Source organism: Hemiscyllium ocellatum, chromosome 10, assembly GCF_020745735.1.
Source record: "Hemiscyllium ocellatum isolate sHemOce1 chromosome 10, sHemOce1.pat.X.cur, whole genome shotgun sequence".
Lineage (NCBI taxonomy): Eukaryota > Metazoa > Chordata > Chondrichthyes > Orectolobiformes > Hemiscylliidae > Hemiscyllium > Hemiscyllium ocellatum.
In genome coordinates, this window is record NC_083410.1 from 3,319,315 (window position 1) to 3,333,405 (window position 14,091).

The 14,091-nt window shown below is 48.2% G+C and overlaps 1 protein-coding gene across 4 annotated transcripts in view; it reads left to right on the forward strand.

Annotated features, from left to right (window-relative positions):
- Window positions 1–13,033, forward strand: part of LOC132819616 (zinc finger protein 395-like) — a 28,738-nt gene extending 15,705 nt beyond the window's left edge. For 3 of the 4 annotated variants that reach the window (XM_060831195.1, XM_060831194.1, XM_060831193.1), the window contains exons 6-9: window positions 3,107–3,207; window positions 4,994–5,240; window positions 9,209–9,327; window positions 9,424–13,033. In XM_060831195.1, coding sequence (XP_060687178.1) covers window positions 3,107–3,207; window positions 4,994–5,240; window positions 9,209–9,327; window positions 9,424–9,535 — 579 coding nt within the window. In that variant the 3' untranslated portion in view covers window positions 9,536–13,033. The remainder of the gene's footprint in view (window positions 1–3,106; window positions 3,208–4,993; window positions 5,241–9,208; window positions 9,328–9,423) is intronic. The other variant, XM_060831196.1, reaches the window with a different exon arrangement.
- Window positions 13,034–14,091: the final 1,058 nt, after the last annotated feature.

Sequence of the window (14,091 nt, forward strand, 5' to 3'; positions counted from 1 at the left end):
TATTCTCCTGCCTCCTCTGTGTAACCCTTGATCTCCCTCACTAATCAATAACCTTCCTATCTCTGACTTAAATACACTTAATGACTTGGTCTCCACAGCCCTCTGTGGCAATGAGTTCCAGGATTCCCCACCCTCTGGCGGAAGAAATTCCTCTTCATCTCTATTCTAAAGGATCATTCCTTCACTCCGAGATTGTGGGTTTGGGTCCTAGTCTCTCCTACTTGTGGAAACATCTTCTCTGTGTCCGTTCTCTCTGGGCCTCTCAGTATTCTCTAAGGTTCAATCAGATACCCCTCATCTTTCTAAACTCCACTGAGAACAGACCCAGAGTCCTCAATCGCTCGTCATGTGACAAGCCCTTTATCTCCTGGATCATTCTTGTGAACCTCCTCTGGACGTCCTCCAACACCAGCGCATCCTTCCTTAGATACTGGGCCCGAAACTGCTCACAATATTCCAAACGCGATCTGACCAGAGCTTTTTGCAGCTTCTGCAATGCATCTCTGCTCTTGGATTCTAGCCTTCTTGAAATGAATGCTAACATTGCAATTGCTTTCCTAACTGCCACTGAACATATGTGTTAAAACTGAAGAGAATCCTGAACTAGGACTCCCAAGTCCCTTTCAGATTTCTGAAGCCTTTTGCCATTTAGAAAATAGTCCTTGCCTCTATTCCGCCTGCCAAGATTCATAACCTCACACTTTCCCACACTGTATTCCATCTGTCACTTCTTTACCCACTTTCCCCCAAGTCCTTCTGCAGCCTTCCTACGTCCTCAACATTACCCATCCCACCACCTATCTTTGTGTCATTTGCAAATTTAACAACAATGCCCTTAGTTCCCCCATGCAGATTGTTCATGTTAAACTTCTTTTAAATCTCCTTCTCTCTGAGGAAAACAGTTCCTGCTTTACTCATGTATCCACATCACTGGGGTCTTATCTTTGGACCGATTCTCATAGGTCTCTTCTGCACTCTTCCAATTCCATAGAAACATAGAATCATCGAAAATAGCAGCAGGAGTTGGCCATTCAGCCCTTCGCGTTTGCTCTGCCATTCAATATAATTGATCATTGAACTCAGTCCCCTCATCCCAACCTCCACCCCCCCCATACCTATTGATTCCTTTAGACCTAGAGACTATGTCTAACTCCTTCTTGGAAACATTCAATGTTTTGGCCTCAGCCACTTCCCACAATCCAGAATTCCACAGGCTCCTCACTCTCCGGGTGAAGACATTTCTTCTCTTAAAAACCAAAAGAACAGCGGATGCTGTACATCGGGAACAAAAACAGAAAATGCTGGGAAAGCTCAGCAGGTCTGGCAGTATATGTGGAGAGAAATCAGAGTTAATGTTTCAAGTCCAGTGACATCTCCTCACAATATTTCTCCTCATCTCCATCCTCAATGGCCTTTTCCTTATCCTGTAATTGTGACCCCTCCACTACTGGGAACATCCTTTCTGCTTCTACCATGTCTAGTCCTGTTAGAATTTTGGGGGTTTCTTTGAGATCACCCCTCATTCAGCTAAACTCCAGTGAATATAATCCTAACAAATCCAGTCTCCTCTCGTATGTCAGTCCTGCCTTCTCAGAAATCAGTCTAGTAAACCTCCATTGCTCTCCCTCCATCACCAGAATATCCTTCCTCTGATAAGATGATCAAAACTGCATACAATATTCTAGGTGTGGGCTTACCAAGGCAAAAATTGCTGTAGTGTAATCCCCAGGACTGCAGCTGAGATCGAAGCAATGACTTATGTAAGTTCATCATAATCTCCCTGCTCTTGGATTCACAGCTCCTGTTTATTAATATTGTATGTTTTCTGAACAGCCCTTTGAACTTCTGCAACCTTTAATAATTTGTGCATATATATACCGAGGCCGTTCCACTCCTGTACAGCCTTCGGAGTTGTACTCCTTATTTTATATCATCTCTCTATGTTCTTTTATTGACATGCATCACCTCAGACTCCTCAATATTAAACTTCATCTGCCCCCCTCACCCCCACCCCACCAACTTGTCAATGTCCTTTCAGAGTTCAACACTGTTCTCCTCTCAGTTTACGATTTTTTAAATTTTGTACCATCCGCACTCTGTGAAACTGCCCCTGTTCACCAAGATCCAGGCCAGTAATATTTATCAGGAAAAGCAAGGATCCCAATCCTTATCCCTAAGGGATCTCACTATCATCCAGCCTGACATATCCATTGACCTTTCTCTCTGTTTTCTGTCACTCAGACAGTTTTGTATCCACATTGTGACTGTCTCCTGTCACACCAAGATTCTTCACCAGTCTGTTGTGTGCCACTGTAGCAGACACCATCTGGAAATCCATGTACAACATCACTCTCATCAACTCTCTGTTACCCCTTCAAAAAACTCCAGCAAGTTGGTTAAACACAATCTCCTCTTTTAAAAAAAACCATGACAGTGCTATTTTCTCTTTTTATTTATACCCAGAAATGCTATCGCACACCACTGCATGACTTTCCCATCACCAACATCACCTGGATTCTATTTGTCGTTTTTGAACATGAACCATCACCGATAAAACACACCGTAGCTAGTGAAATATCGACCAGCAGAGCTTACTATGGACAATATTTTGGTGACTGTCCCAAACTAATCCCATTGATTCTATCCCAAGTAAATGTTGATAGATGTTCCCTCCCAGCACAGTTAAGCTAACTGCTCTGTAGTTGCTAGGATAATATTGACAACCTCTTGTGAACAAGGATGTCATAGTTACCATTCTCCCTCCGGCACCAGCCCTGGATCCTGGGAATACTGCACCCCAATTACCACTGCCATAGGGGTTCAGGAGAAAAACAGACTAGTGGGGAGTGGGGCCGATGGGGGTGGGGAGATGGACTGACTGGGGGGATCTCGGTGCGGGGGGTGCCTGGATGTGGGTGGGGGCAATGTCTGGGAGTGTTCCCACCTCCCCACTCCACATCACCAGAGGGAGGTTGTGATGATGTTCCTGACCTGATATTCACATCTGTGTGTCTATGTCTCTCTTTCTCTCTCCTTCTCCCTCTCTCCCCCTCCCTCTCTCCCCCTCCCTCTCCACCCTTCCTTCCCTCTCTGTCTCTTTCCCCAGAACTCCATGAAGCTCCTGTATCGCTGTATGTGGCCTCTCTGTCAGAAATTGCTCTCCTCACCGGCTGGAATCCGCAGGCACATCCGCACTGTACACCTCGGGTAGGAAATATTGCCCAGCTGGAGGGGATGGGGAAATGGGGGGGTTGAGGGTGAGACTGTGGGTAATGGGAGAACTGTGGGTAAGATACAGAGTGAAACTCTCTTTATGCTGTCCCCATCAAACACTCCCAGGACAGGGATAGCACGGGGTTAGATACAGAGTAAAGCTCCCTCTGGTGTTTCTTTGAGCTCAGCCTATCCTGGTTAAATTGGTTGAATTCAATTGTGGTGTCGGTCTGCCCCCATGTGGTGTAGATGGTTATTGCAGGGTCTGATGTGTTGAGCTCAGCCAACTGTGTGTGGGGGCAGGCAGTGTCTGTGATGCTGGTTCTCACCTGCGAATTGTGTCAAAGTGTTTGACGTCAGCGATGAGAGAGGTGTGAGCATGTTGGAGTTATTCACCTCGGAGCAGAGCTGAGTGTATTAATGGGAGAATTGACATGTTGAAAATAGTGGGAGGAATCTTGGATTGTAAACAATAATAAGACTTACAATACTAAAGGAGCAGAGAGTGCTGGGTGAATCTGTGCAGAAATAGGTGATCATGTGTCAGATTGTGCTGGGAACACTGAAGTTTACAGCAATCAGGGCACTGTTCATAGGGGTGTAGGTTAAAACACAAGGCCGTTACTGTGAGTCTTCAATGAAGACTATTTCAGTCTTGAGGAGGACTATGAATACCTCTACCTTTTCAGAATAATGTGAACTCTTGCAGAGGCTACAGTTGTTATTTAATGAATGGGGCACTTCCTGGTGGAGATGGAGCAAACAAAGTGGGACTGTTTTCCCTGGAGAGGAGGAGATTGAGAGGGAGATTTAATCAAGGTGTTCAAACTCCTTACACCTCCAGACCCCCAGCTTGAAGATGAAGAACCTGTTGTATTTACAGAAAGAGGGTCCCAGTGCAAGATAACGGGCAAAACAAACAATGGTGACTAACGGAATAAAGTGTTCACACAGCGAATGGTTAATATCTGACAGGCTGTGTGAGTGAATGTGTCTTTCTAAACCGAAAGAGGATTTGCAGGAAGAAGAGGAAAGGCTAGGAAATCGAGGGGAGAGGCAGAGCCAGCACGCACATGATGGAGCAAATGTAATCTTTGTCACCTTTCCATCATTGAGAGTGCAGCAGGAGGATTGGTAACCATGCTGGTGCCATGGCACCGTGGAAAATACTCAGTCACAGATTCAGAGGGAATGGTGAGGAATGGTTGGCTGTGCCGTGAGTTGGAATCTGGAATTGGAGGCTTTGGCAAGCACATTCACTGGGAATATTCCAAAAGGGATTTGAAGGTGGATAAGGAACAATCATTCAGGATGGAGCAGCGGTGTTGGGGGGTGGGGGTGGGGGTAGTCTTACAAAAAGCCAACATGAAAATGATGGGCTGAACGTACTGCCTCACTCTGTGATATTGAATGAGGACAGGCTCTGAAGCACCATGAAGTTGAGTAGCCTGATCTTGCAGGTGGAGTTTGAACTGGGTGTTTGGATAATAGGTGGGGGAGGGGAGGGAGCTCTGGGGGCAATTCCCTGAGTGTCCCAGTCACCCCCCTCTGCCCCTTGACAGCAGATTAACCCCACTCCATGGGTGGGACGGATTTGATTTAGCAACGAGGGATAAGTGGGTGAGGTGGTGGGACAGGGTGGGGGGTGGGAGAGGTGTGGGGTATGGGCAGGGAGGGCATTGGGAAAGGGGAGCTGGGGTGTGGACAGGTGGGTGTTTGGGGCAGGGGGCACAGGGGAGCTGGGGTTGCTGTAATGGAGTTTTGTGGTTGGTTCTGACAGGCGTGGCGACTGTGAACACAGCGATGGAGAAGAGGATTTCTATTACACTGAGATCTCAGTGAGTGAGGATGAGAACCCAGACACTGTGAGCACACGGCGCTGTGTGTCCCCACCTGCTGTACTCCAGGACCAGAGGGTCTCCGTCACTCCGTCACAGGGAGGCAGCTCTGAACACCAGCTCCCAGGCCCCCTCAGTCAGTCTGCTCCCAGCTCTCTGTGGCAGGTCTGTGTCGACCACACCTACCAGGTACACACATCACTCAGGGCCTGTCAGTAAGACACACTGCCTGTACGGTCAGGGACTCTCTGTGAGACCCACTCCCCTCACAGTCAGGGACTCTCTGTGAGACCCATTACCCACACAGTCAAGAAGCATTTATTCCGGAGGGATAAATTCCAAACAATACCTTTAAATCAATACTTTTCGTCAGTATTCACTCAGGAACAGGACACTGTTGCTGGTGTGAATATTGAGTCACAAGTGATTAGAATGGATGGCATTGAAGTATGTAGGGAAGAGGTTTTGGGAATACTGGAAAGGATGAAAATAGATAAGTCTCCTGGGCCTGATGGCATTTATCCTAGGATCCTCTGGGAAGCTAGGGAGGAGATAGCAGAGCCATTGGCCTGGATTTTTATGTTGTCATTGTCAACGGGAATAGTACCAGAAGACTGGAGGATGGCGAATGTGGTCCCCTTGTTCAAGAACGGGAGTAGGGATAGCCCGAGTAACTACAGGCCAGTGAGTCTGACTTCTGTGGTGGGCAAAGTCTTAGAGAGAATTGTAAGGGATAAGATTTATGAACATCTGGATAGGAATAACGTGATCAAGGATAGTCAGCATGGTTTTGTGAAGGGCAGATCGTGCCTCACAAACCTTATTGAGTTCTTTGAGCAGGTGACTAAGGAGGTGGACGAGGGTAAAGCAGTAGATGTTGTGTATATGGATTTTAGTAAGGCGTTCAATAAGGTACCCCATGGTAGGCTAATGCAAAAACTACGGAGGTATGGCATTGAGGGTGCATTAGAGGTTTGGATTAGAAATTGGCTGGCTGGAAGGAGACAGAGGGTAGTAGTTGATGGTATAGGTTCATCTTGGAGTGCAGTTACTAGCGGTGTACCTCAAGGATCTTTTTTGGGACCATTGCTTTTTGTTATCTTTATAAATGATCTAGAGGAGGGGCTTGAAAGCTGGGTGAGTAAGTTTGCGGATGACACAAAAGTCGGTGGAGTTGTGGATAGTGAGGAAGGATGTGGCAGGTTACAGCGGGATATAGATAAGTTGCAGAGCTGGGCAGAAAGGTGGCAAATGGAATTCAATGTAGCTAAGTGTGAAGTCATTCACTTTGGTAGGAGTAACAAGAAGATGGATTACTGGGCTAATGGTAGGCTACTTGGTAGTGTGGATGAGCAGAGGGATCTTGGTGTCCATGTACACAGATCTCTGAAAGTTGCCACCCAGGTAAATAGCGCTGTGAGGAAGGCATATGGTGTACTGGGCTTTATTGGCAGAGGAATTGAGTTCCGGAGTCCTGAGGTCATGTTGCAGTTGTATAAGACTCTGGTGCGGCCTCATCTGGAGTATTGTGTGCAGTTTTGGTCGCCATACTATAGGAAGGATGTGGAGGCATTGGAACGAGTGCAGAGGAGGTTTACCAGGATGTTGCCTGGTATGGTAGGAAAATCGTATGAGGAAAGACTGAGGCACTTGGGGCTGTTCTCATTGGAGAAAAGAAGGTTTAGGGGAGATTTGATAGAGGTGTACAATATGATTAGGGGTTTAGATAGGGTAGACACTGAGAACCTTTTACCGCTAATGGAGTCAGCTGTTACAAGGGGACACAGCTTTAAATTAAGGGGTGGAAGGTATAGGACAGATGTTAGGGGTAGATTCTTTACACAGCGGGTTGTGAGTTCATGGAATGCCCTGCCAGTAGCAGTGGTGAACTCTCCCTCTTTATGGTCATTTAAGCGGGCATTGGATAGGCATTTGGAAGTTATTGGGCTAGTGTAGGTTAGGTAGGATTCGGTCGGCGCAACATTGAGGGCCGAAGGGCCTGTACTGCGCTGTATTTTTCTATGTTCTATGTTCTATGTTCTATGTTTCAGGGGGTGGTCAGTGACGATCTCAGTGGGTGGTCAGTGATGGTCTCGGGGTGGTCAGTGGATGTCAGTGATGGTCTCAGTGGGAGGTCAGTGACGGTCTCGGTGGTCAGTGAGTGGTCAATGACGGTCTCAGTGGGTGGCCAGTGAGTGGTCAGTGACAGTCTCGGGGGTGGTCAGTGAGTGGTCAGTGATGGTCTTGGGGTGGTCAGTGAGTGGTCAGTGACGGTCTCAGTGAGTGATCAGTGAGTGGTTAGTGATGGTCTCATTGGGCAGTCAGTGAGTGGACAGTGAGTGGTCAGTGAATGTCTCAAGGAGTGATCAGTGAGTGGTCAGTGATGGTCTCAGGGGTGGTCAGTGAGTGGTCAGTGACGGTCTTAGTGAGTGGTCATTGACGGTCTCAGGGCGGTCAGTGAGTGGACAATAAGTGGTCAGTGATGGTCTCGGGGTGGTCAGTGAGTGGCCAGTGATGGTTTCAGTGAGTGGTCAATAATGGTCTCAGTGAGTGATCAGTGAGTGGTCAGTGATGGTCTCATTGGGCGGTCAGTGAGTGGACAGTGAGTGGTCAGTGAATGTCTCAGGGAGTGGTCAGTGAGTGGTCAGTGATGGTCTCAGTGGGTGGTCAGTGACGGTCTCGGGGTTGTCAGTGAGTGGTCAATGACGGTCTCGGGGTGGTCAGTGAGTGGTCAATGACGGTCTCAGTGGGTGGTCAGTGACAGTCTCGGGGTGGTCAGTGAGTGGCCAGTGACGGTCTCGGGGTGGTCAGTGAGTGGCCAGTGATGGTTTCAGTGGGTGGACAGTGAGTGGTCAGTGATGGTTTCAGTGGGTGGTCAGTGACGATCTCAGTGGGTGGTCAGTGATGGTCTCGGGGTGGTCAGTGGGTGTCAGTGATGGTCTCAGTAGGTGGTCAATGACGGTCTCATTGGGTGGTCAGTGAGTGGTCAGTGATGGTCTCAGTGAATGGACAGTGAGTGGTCAGTGACAGTCTCAGTGGGAGGTCAGTGACGGTCTGAGTGGGAGGTCAGTGACTGTCTCGGGGTGGACAGTGAGTGGTCAGTGACAGTCACAGGGGGTGATCAGTGATGATCTCAGTGGGTGGACAGTGAATGGTCAGTAACGGTCTCGGGGTGGTCAGTGACTGTCTCAATGAGTGGTCAGTGATGGTCTCAGTGGGTGGTCAGTGAGTGATCAGTGACAGTCTTGGGGGTGGTCAGGTGAGTGGTCAGTGGTCTCGGGGTGGTCAGTGAGTGATCAGTGACTGTCTCAGTAGTGGTCAGTGATGGTCTTGGGGTGGTCAGTGACGGTCTCATTGGGTGGTCAGTGACAGTCTCAGTGAATGGACAGTGGGTGGCCAGTGATGGTCTCAGTGGGTGGCCAGTGATGGTCTGAGTGGGTGGTCAGTGAGTGCTCAGTGACGGTCTCAGTGGGTAGACAGTAAGCGGTCAATGACGGTCTCAATGAGTGGTCTGTGACGGTCTCAGGAGATGGTCAGTGAGTGGTCAGTAATGATCTCTGAGTGGTCAGTGGTCTCAGTGAGTGGTCACTGACAGTCTGAGTGAGTGGTCAGTGATGGTCTTGGTGATTGGTCAGTGAGTGGTCAGTGTTAGTCTCATTGGGTGGTCAGTGAGTGGTCAGTGGCAGTCTCAGGGGTGGTCAGTGACAGTCTCAGTGAGTGGTCAGTGATGGTCTCAGTGGGTGGTCAGTGAGTGGTCAATGACGGTCTCAGTGACTGTTTCAATGAGTGGTCAGTGACAGACTCAGAGGGTGGTCAGTGACGGTCTCAGGGGTGGTCAGTGACTGTTTCAGTGAGTGGTCAGTGACAGTCTTGGGTTGGTCAGTGAGTGGTCAGTGATGGTCTCAGAGTGGTCAGTGAGTGGTCATTGACATTCTCTGACTAGTCAGTGACGTTTCAGTGGGTGGACAGTGAGTGGTCAGTGATGGTTTCAGGAGGTGGTCAGTGACGATCTCAGTGGGTGGTCAGTGACAGTCTCAGGGTGGTCAGTGGGTGGTCAGTGATGGGTCTCAGTGGGTGGTCAGTGATGGGTCTCAGTAAGAGTGGACAGTGAAAGCTTGCTGCCATCAGATGGTCACTGTTGGTCATTTCTGTTCCAGATCTCTCCAGATTACCGCTGTGCCTTCACATTTGGGGATTGCTCTATCCAACCACAAGTGACCCTGCTGAAGCCCCATGTTGTTTTTGCCTCTCCAGTGCCCAGCCTCAGTGGGACAAGGTGAGTGACAGCAGGGGACAGCACTGAGACTGAGGATAGCCTTGTTCCTCACAGCTACAGTCTGCTCATGGCACTAACCACGTGTTTGTTTCACAGGAAGATCCGCGGGGAAGCTAAGAAGTGCCGCAAAGTGTACGGTTTGGAGAATCGAAGCCAATGGTGCACAGCCTGCCGCTGGAAAAAAGCTTGTCAACGTTTCCACGACTGACTCAACGAGCAGTTACCGTGGGAACAGGGAGACTCCCGGCAACGCCCCCTTCTCATGGGGTTTCTGTCTGTCAGCTCGTTGCGTGAAGAGAGATTCTCCAGAATTGGGAGAGAGTGGATTTCCCTCGGAATGACAGGCTGACGTTGGAGAATGTTGGCCGATAAACTAGGAGCCTGCAACCGAGGTTTCACCTCGTCCCGGACTGTGGCCGTGGTGGTGAAAGGAAATTCTCTCTCTCTTTCTTTGGGAACGGTTATCCTCCAGGTTGGAGGGAAGGGATTGACAGGAATGTTCTGATGGACTATGTCTCTTAGAGCCTGGGACTCAGAGCTCCAGCCTCGTCTGAGCATTGATAGGACCCACTGACCTTTCTTGAGACAGGGCCTACTAACAGCATCCGGAGATTTCAAATTCTCAGGCACAGCATCACTCCCTGGAATTGGAATGTTCCTGGATTCAATCACCTTTCCAATTGGGATGCACCATCTGCCATTGGTCATTTGTTTTTCCTCCAACAGAATTCCTCAGGGATCGGAGAGAAAGGAGCACAACTACCAAACTTTGAGTGATGTCAGTAAAGGCTCTTCCAAAGCTCCGTGTGCCTGTGTTTGGAATCTCCTCATTGTTTCAGGCACTGAGTGATTAATGACAGCCCCGGATGTTTATAATGACCTGGATCAGTCTCAGTGTAACTCCCTGCAGGACTGGCTGGCATTGACGTAGGCATTGGAATGGACTACTGCAGAAAGAGCCCTGACCACCCTGCAGAGTCCTCCTTACTAACACTAGATATAGGTTTATTGTCACGTGTCTATAAAATTACAGTGAAAAGTGTTTTCTTCATACGTTATATAGAAAGTTTCACCACACTTTGGTGCCATCTTGTAACACTGAATATAATGCAAGATTTTACTGCAGTAGAGTTCATCTTTCTCTCTTCTTCAGGTTCCTCCTCCTCTGCTCCTCCAGTAGCTGCTTGACCTTGGCTCCTGTTTCCAGGCCTTCAGGCTGCAACTCCCATGACTGCCATGTCTGAGCTGGGGCCCTGGGCCTGGCTATGTGCAAGTTCAGTTCCTCCTCATCCCCATCTGAAGCACCTCCAGATGCTGCCGCTGGTTATCAGTTATCAGGGTCCTCCACCATCCATCCCTTTCATCGCTTTCACTGTTCCTTCTGGAATCAAAATGTGTGGTGCTAGAAAAGCACAACTAGTCAGGCAGCATCTGAGGAGCAGGAGAGTCGACGTTTTGGTCATTCCTGATGAACACCTTATGCTTGAAACGTCGACTCTCCTGCTCCTTGGGTGCTGCCTGACAGGCTGTGCTTTTCCAGCACCACATTTTTAAACTCTGATCTCCAGCAGCTGGAGTCCTCACTTTTTCCTTTGCTCCTTCCGGAAGCTGGGCCTAGCGGCAGACCGGGAGCCTCAGCCTAGTCACGGACCTGGTACCTCGGCCGATCCTGTGAGTTCAGGCCGGGGGACTCAGCCCAGGACCTGCTCCTTGCTCGCTGGGAGACCTTGGGCTGGGATGGAGCCGTGTCTGGCTTGTTCAGGTGTTGCTGCCACCAGAGGCCTCCTCCTTCACTCGCCACGTTCCAGGCTTTAACCAGACTGGCTGCAGGGAGAGGTTTCACCCACAGCCCCCAAACTCCAGCTGAAAGATTCGAACTGCTTTTGGAGTCTCTGGTATCAGAGCACCCTGTCCCTGAGCATTAAGAGCGGTATGTAACCTCCTTTGTCAGCTCTGGGCCTCAGGCAGTGCCTTGTTATGTTTGTGAGGAGGAGAGCACTGTGTGTGCTCAATGGTCCCATACCCGAGCAATGTTAAGTATCTGCCTGGTTCTGGTGTTACTGCCCAATGCTTGGAGCTTTCTCTCTCGTCACGCCCCACTCAGAGCAATCTCCACGTGTCTCTTACTGAGTGTGAAAGTGTGCACCATCGTAAGACCCTGTCCTGATCAGCTCGGTGTTGATAGACTCAAATAATGTGATAAAGCTGGGATCGACATTTACAAATTCCCATTTGTGTGTCACACCCACAGCCTCTAGCTCTGTGGGTCACTTGACAAAGTGAATCTGAACAAAATACACCCCTCCCACCCCCTCCATTGCCCTCCCCAGCAACCCCCTCACCCACCAAGACCAGCGCTAACTGGAGTTAAACAGAGTGTTGGATAAACAAGCACAGAATACGCTGGAGAGACTCAATACTGTCTGTGGGGAGACAGACTGAGAGAGAGAAAGAGAGAAACAGGGTTAATGTTTTGGGTTCAGTGATCCTTCTCCAGAACTCCGTCCTGTTCCCCAGACTCTCCATGCTCCACCCACGTGACCCTGTCTGCTCCCCTGACCTTTCCCAACCCCCAGCATCTGTGCCAGCTTGGAATCTGGGAGTCTGTGTTTCAAACACAGTGTGAGTGATTGAAATAGAATCAAACGCTGTTCTGAATTTAAATAGCAATATGAATATTACCGGATTGAAATGGTTATCTATATTTATACAATAGAAAATTTGAACAGAGTGAATTTAAAACCTGACTGGAAATTGAAGATGAATGCTGATTGCTAATCCTGTGGACTACAAATCCCACAATTGTCTTTAGAAATTGGCAACTCTGGGAGGAGAGCTCCGAGTGGTTTCAGACACAACCTTTCTGATAGGATTCAAAGAGAAAGAACCTTGATTTTTTTGGGGTATTTGAGTGGGTCATACATCATAAACAGGACAAAAAGACACTCTGTCCCATAAATGAGTCACGTAGTCTGTGAGTTTTAGTGCGAGTGTGATGCCAGTGTATAGGGTCTGCATCACAATATCTGATTATAACAGGAAGAGCGTTGAGTGTACTCAACCAGCACATTGTGTGAGGAACCCAGAACATAGTAACCAAAATTACGCGTGATTCCATGATTGGACTGCACATTCTGAACAATCCAGGGTGCACTATGAATTAGGAGAAAGTGAGGACTGCAGATGCTGAAGATCAGAGCTAAAAATGTGTTGCTGGAAAAGCGCAGCAGGTCAGGCAGCATCCAAGGAACAGGAGAATGTGCAGGAGCACTATGAATTACACAAACAGCTAATTATAGATTCTCAGTAACACCTCTAACAAGGTTCATTTAGTCTTGATAGAAACTATACGTAATCACATACATACATACATACAGCTGGTTCTCTGCAGGCAAAAAGCATTTGTTCAGAAATTTCAACTTTTCAATCTAACAGAAATTTGGAGATACCTATCGCTTGGTGCATTCCCCATAACAATCCCTTATCCAATCAAAGTTAAGTTGTCTTTCATTAATTTTAAACATATTGTTTGGGACATGGTCATGCAGAATGTACTAGGGAAGAGATATCTCCCAATCAGGGTCCAATTAATCAGCACCCTTTTTGTTATGTAGCATACATTGTTATTCGTGTTGGTATTCTTGCAATTGTGTCCTGATGAGTGAAAGATGAGAAATGTCTCATTATGTAACTTATCTGAGTTTTGTAATACCAAGAGACTATTTGTATTTTGATAAAACTTCCTAATTTTAAATAAAAAGTGCAAGTTTAAAATGTGACTTCAGTTTGGTAATTTCCATCAATGATAATCAATCCTGTCTGTAGGTCTTTGGCACTGTGTTTGAAACAAGCAGACTCAGGAAGTAAGTGCTATAGGGAAAGCTAGCATTTATTGCTCAGTGCTAGTTCCCGGGGAGGGCAAGGATCCCAGTCGCCCTGACAGAACTCAAACTGGGTGGCATTGCAGCTGAAGTGCCACAAGATAGTTCTGTCAATGGATCCATATATCACTGTCCTGATGGTCAAGAGTAGCCTGATGGGGCAGTAATAGGCCATTGGTTTTCTCCTGCTTTTTGTGTGCAGGACATTAATTGGGCAATTTTCCACATTGTTGGGGAGATGCCAGTGTTGTAACTGTATTGGAACAGCTTGGCCAGGGGAGCATGTCTTCGGTACTGTTGCCGGAATGTTGTCAAGGCCAGTAGCCTTTGCAGTATCCAGTATCTCCAACTATTACTTGATATCACGAGGAGTGAATTGAATTGACTGGAGACTGGTGATGCTGGGGACCACTGGAGGAGGCCGAGATGAATCATCCACAGGGCACTTCTGGCTGAAGATTGCTGTGAATGCTTCAGCCTTAGCTTTTGAACTAGTGTGCTGGGCTCTTCCATCATTAAGGATAGGGATATTTGTGGAGCCTCCTCCTCCAGTGAGTGTTTAATTGTTCACCACCATTCCCGACTAGATGAAGCAGGACTGCCAAGCTTAGATCTGATTCATTAGTTGTGGAATCACTTATCTCTGTCTATCACTTACTGCTTATGCTGTTTGGGATGCAAGTAGTCCTGTTTGGTGGTTTGACCAGCTTGACCTCTCATCTTCAGGTAAGCCTGGGTATGCAGACCACTCCCTCTGTGACTTCCTCGTCAGGTCCACACCCCCCACCAACCCAACCTCCACTCCCAGCACCATCCCCTGCAACTGCAAGAAATGCAAAACTTGCGCCCACACCTCCTCCCTCACTTCCCTCCAAGGCCCCAA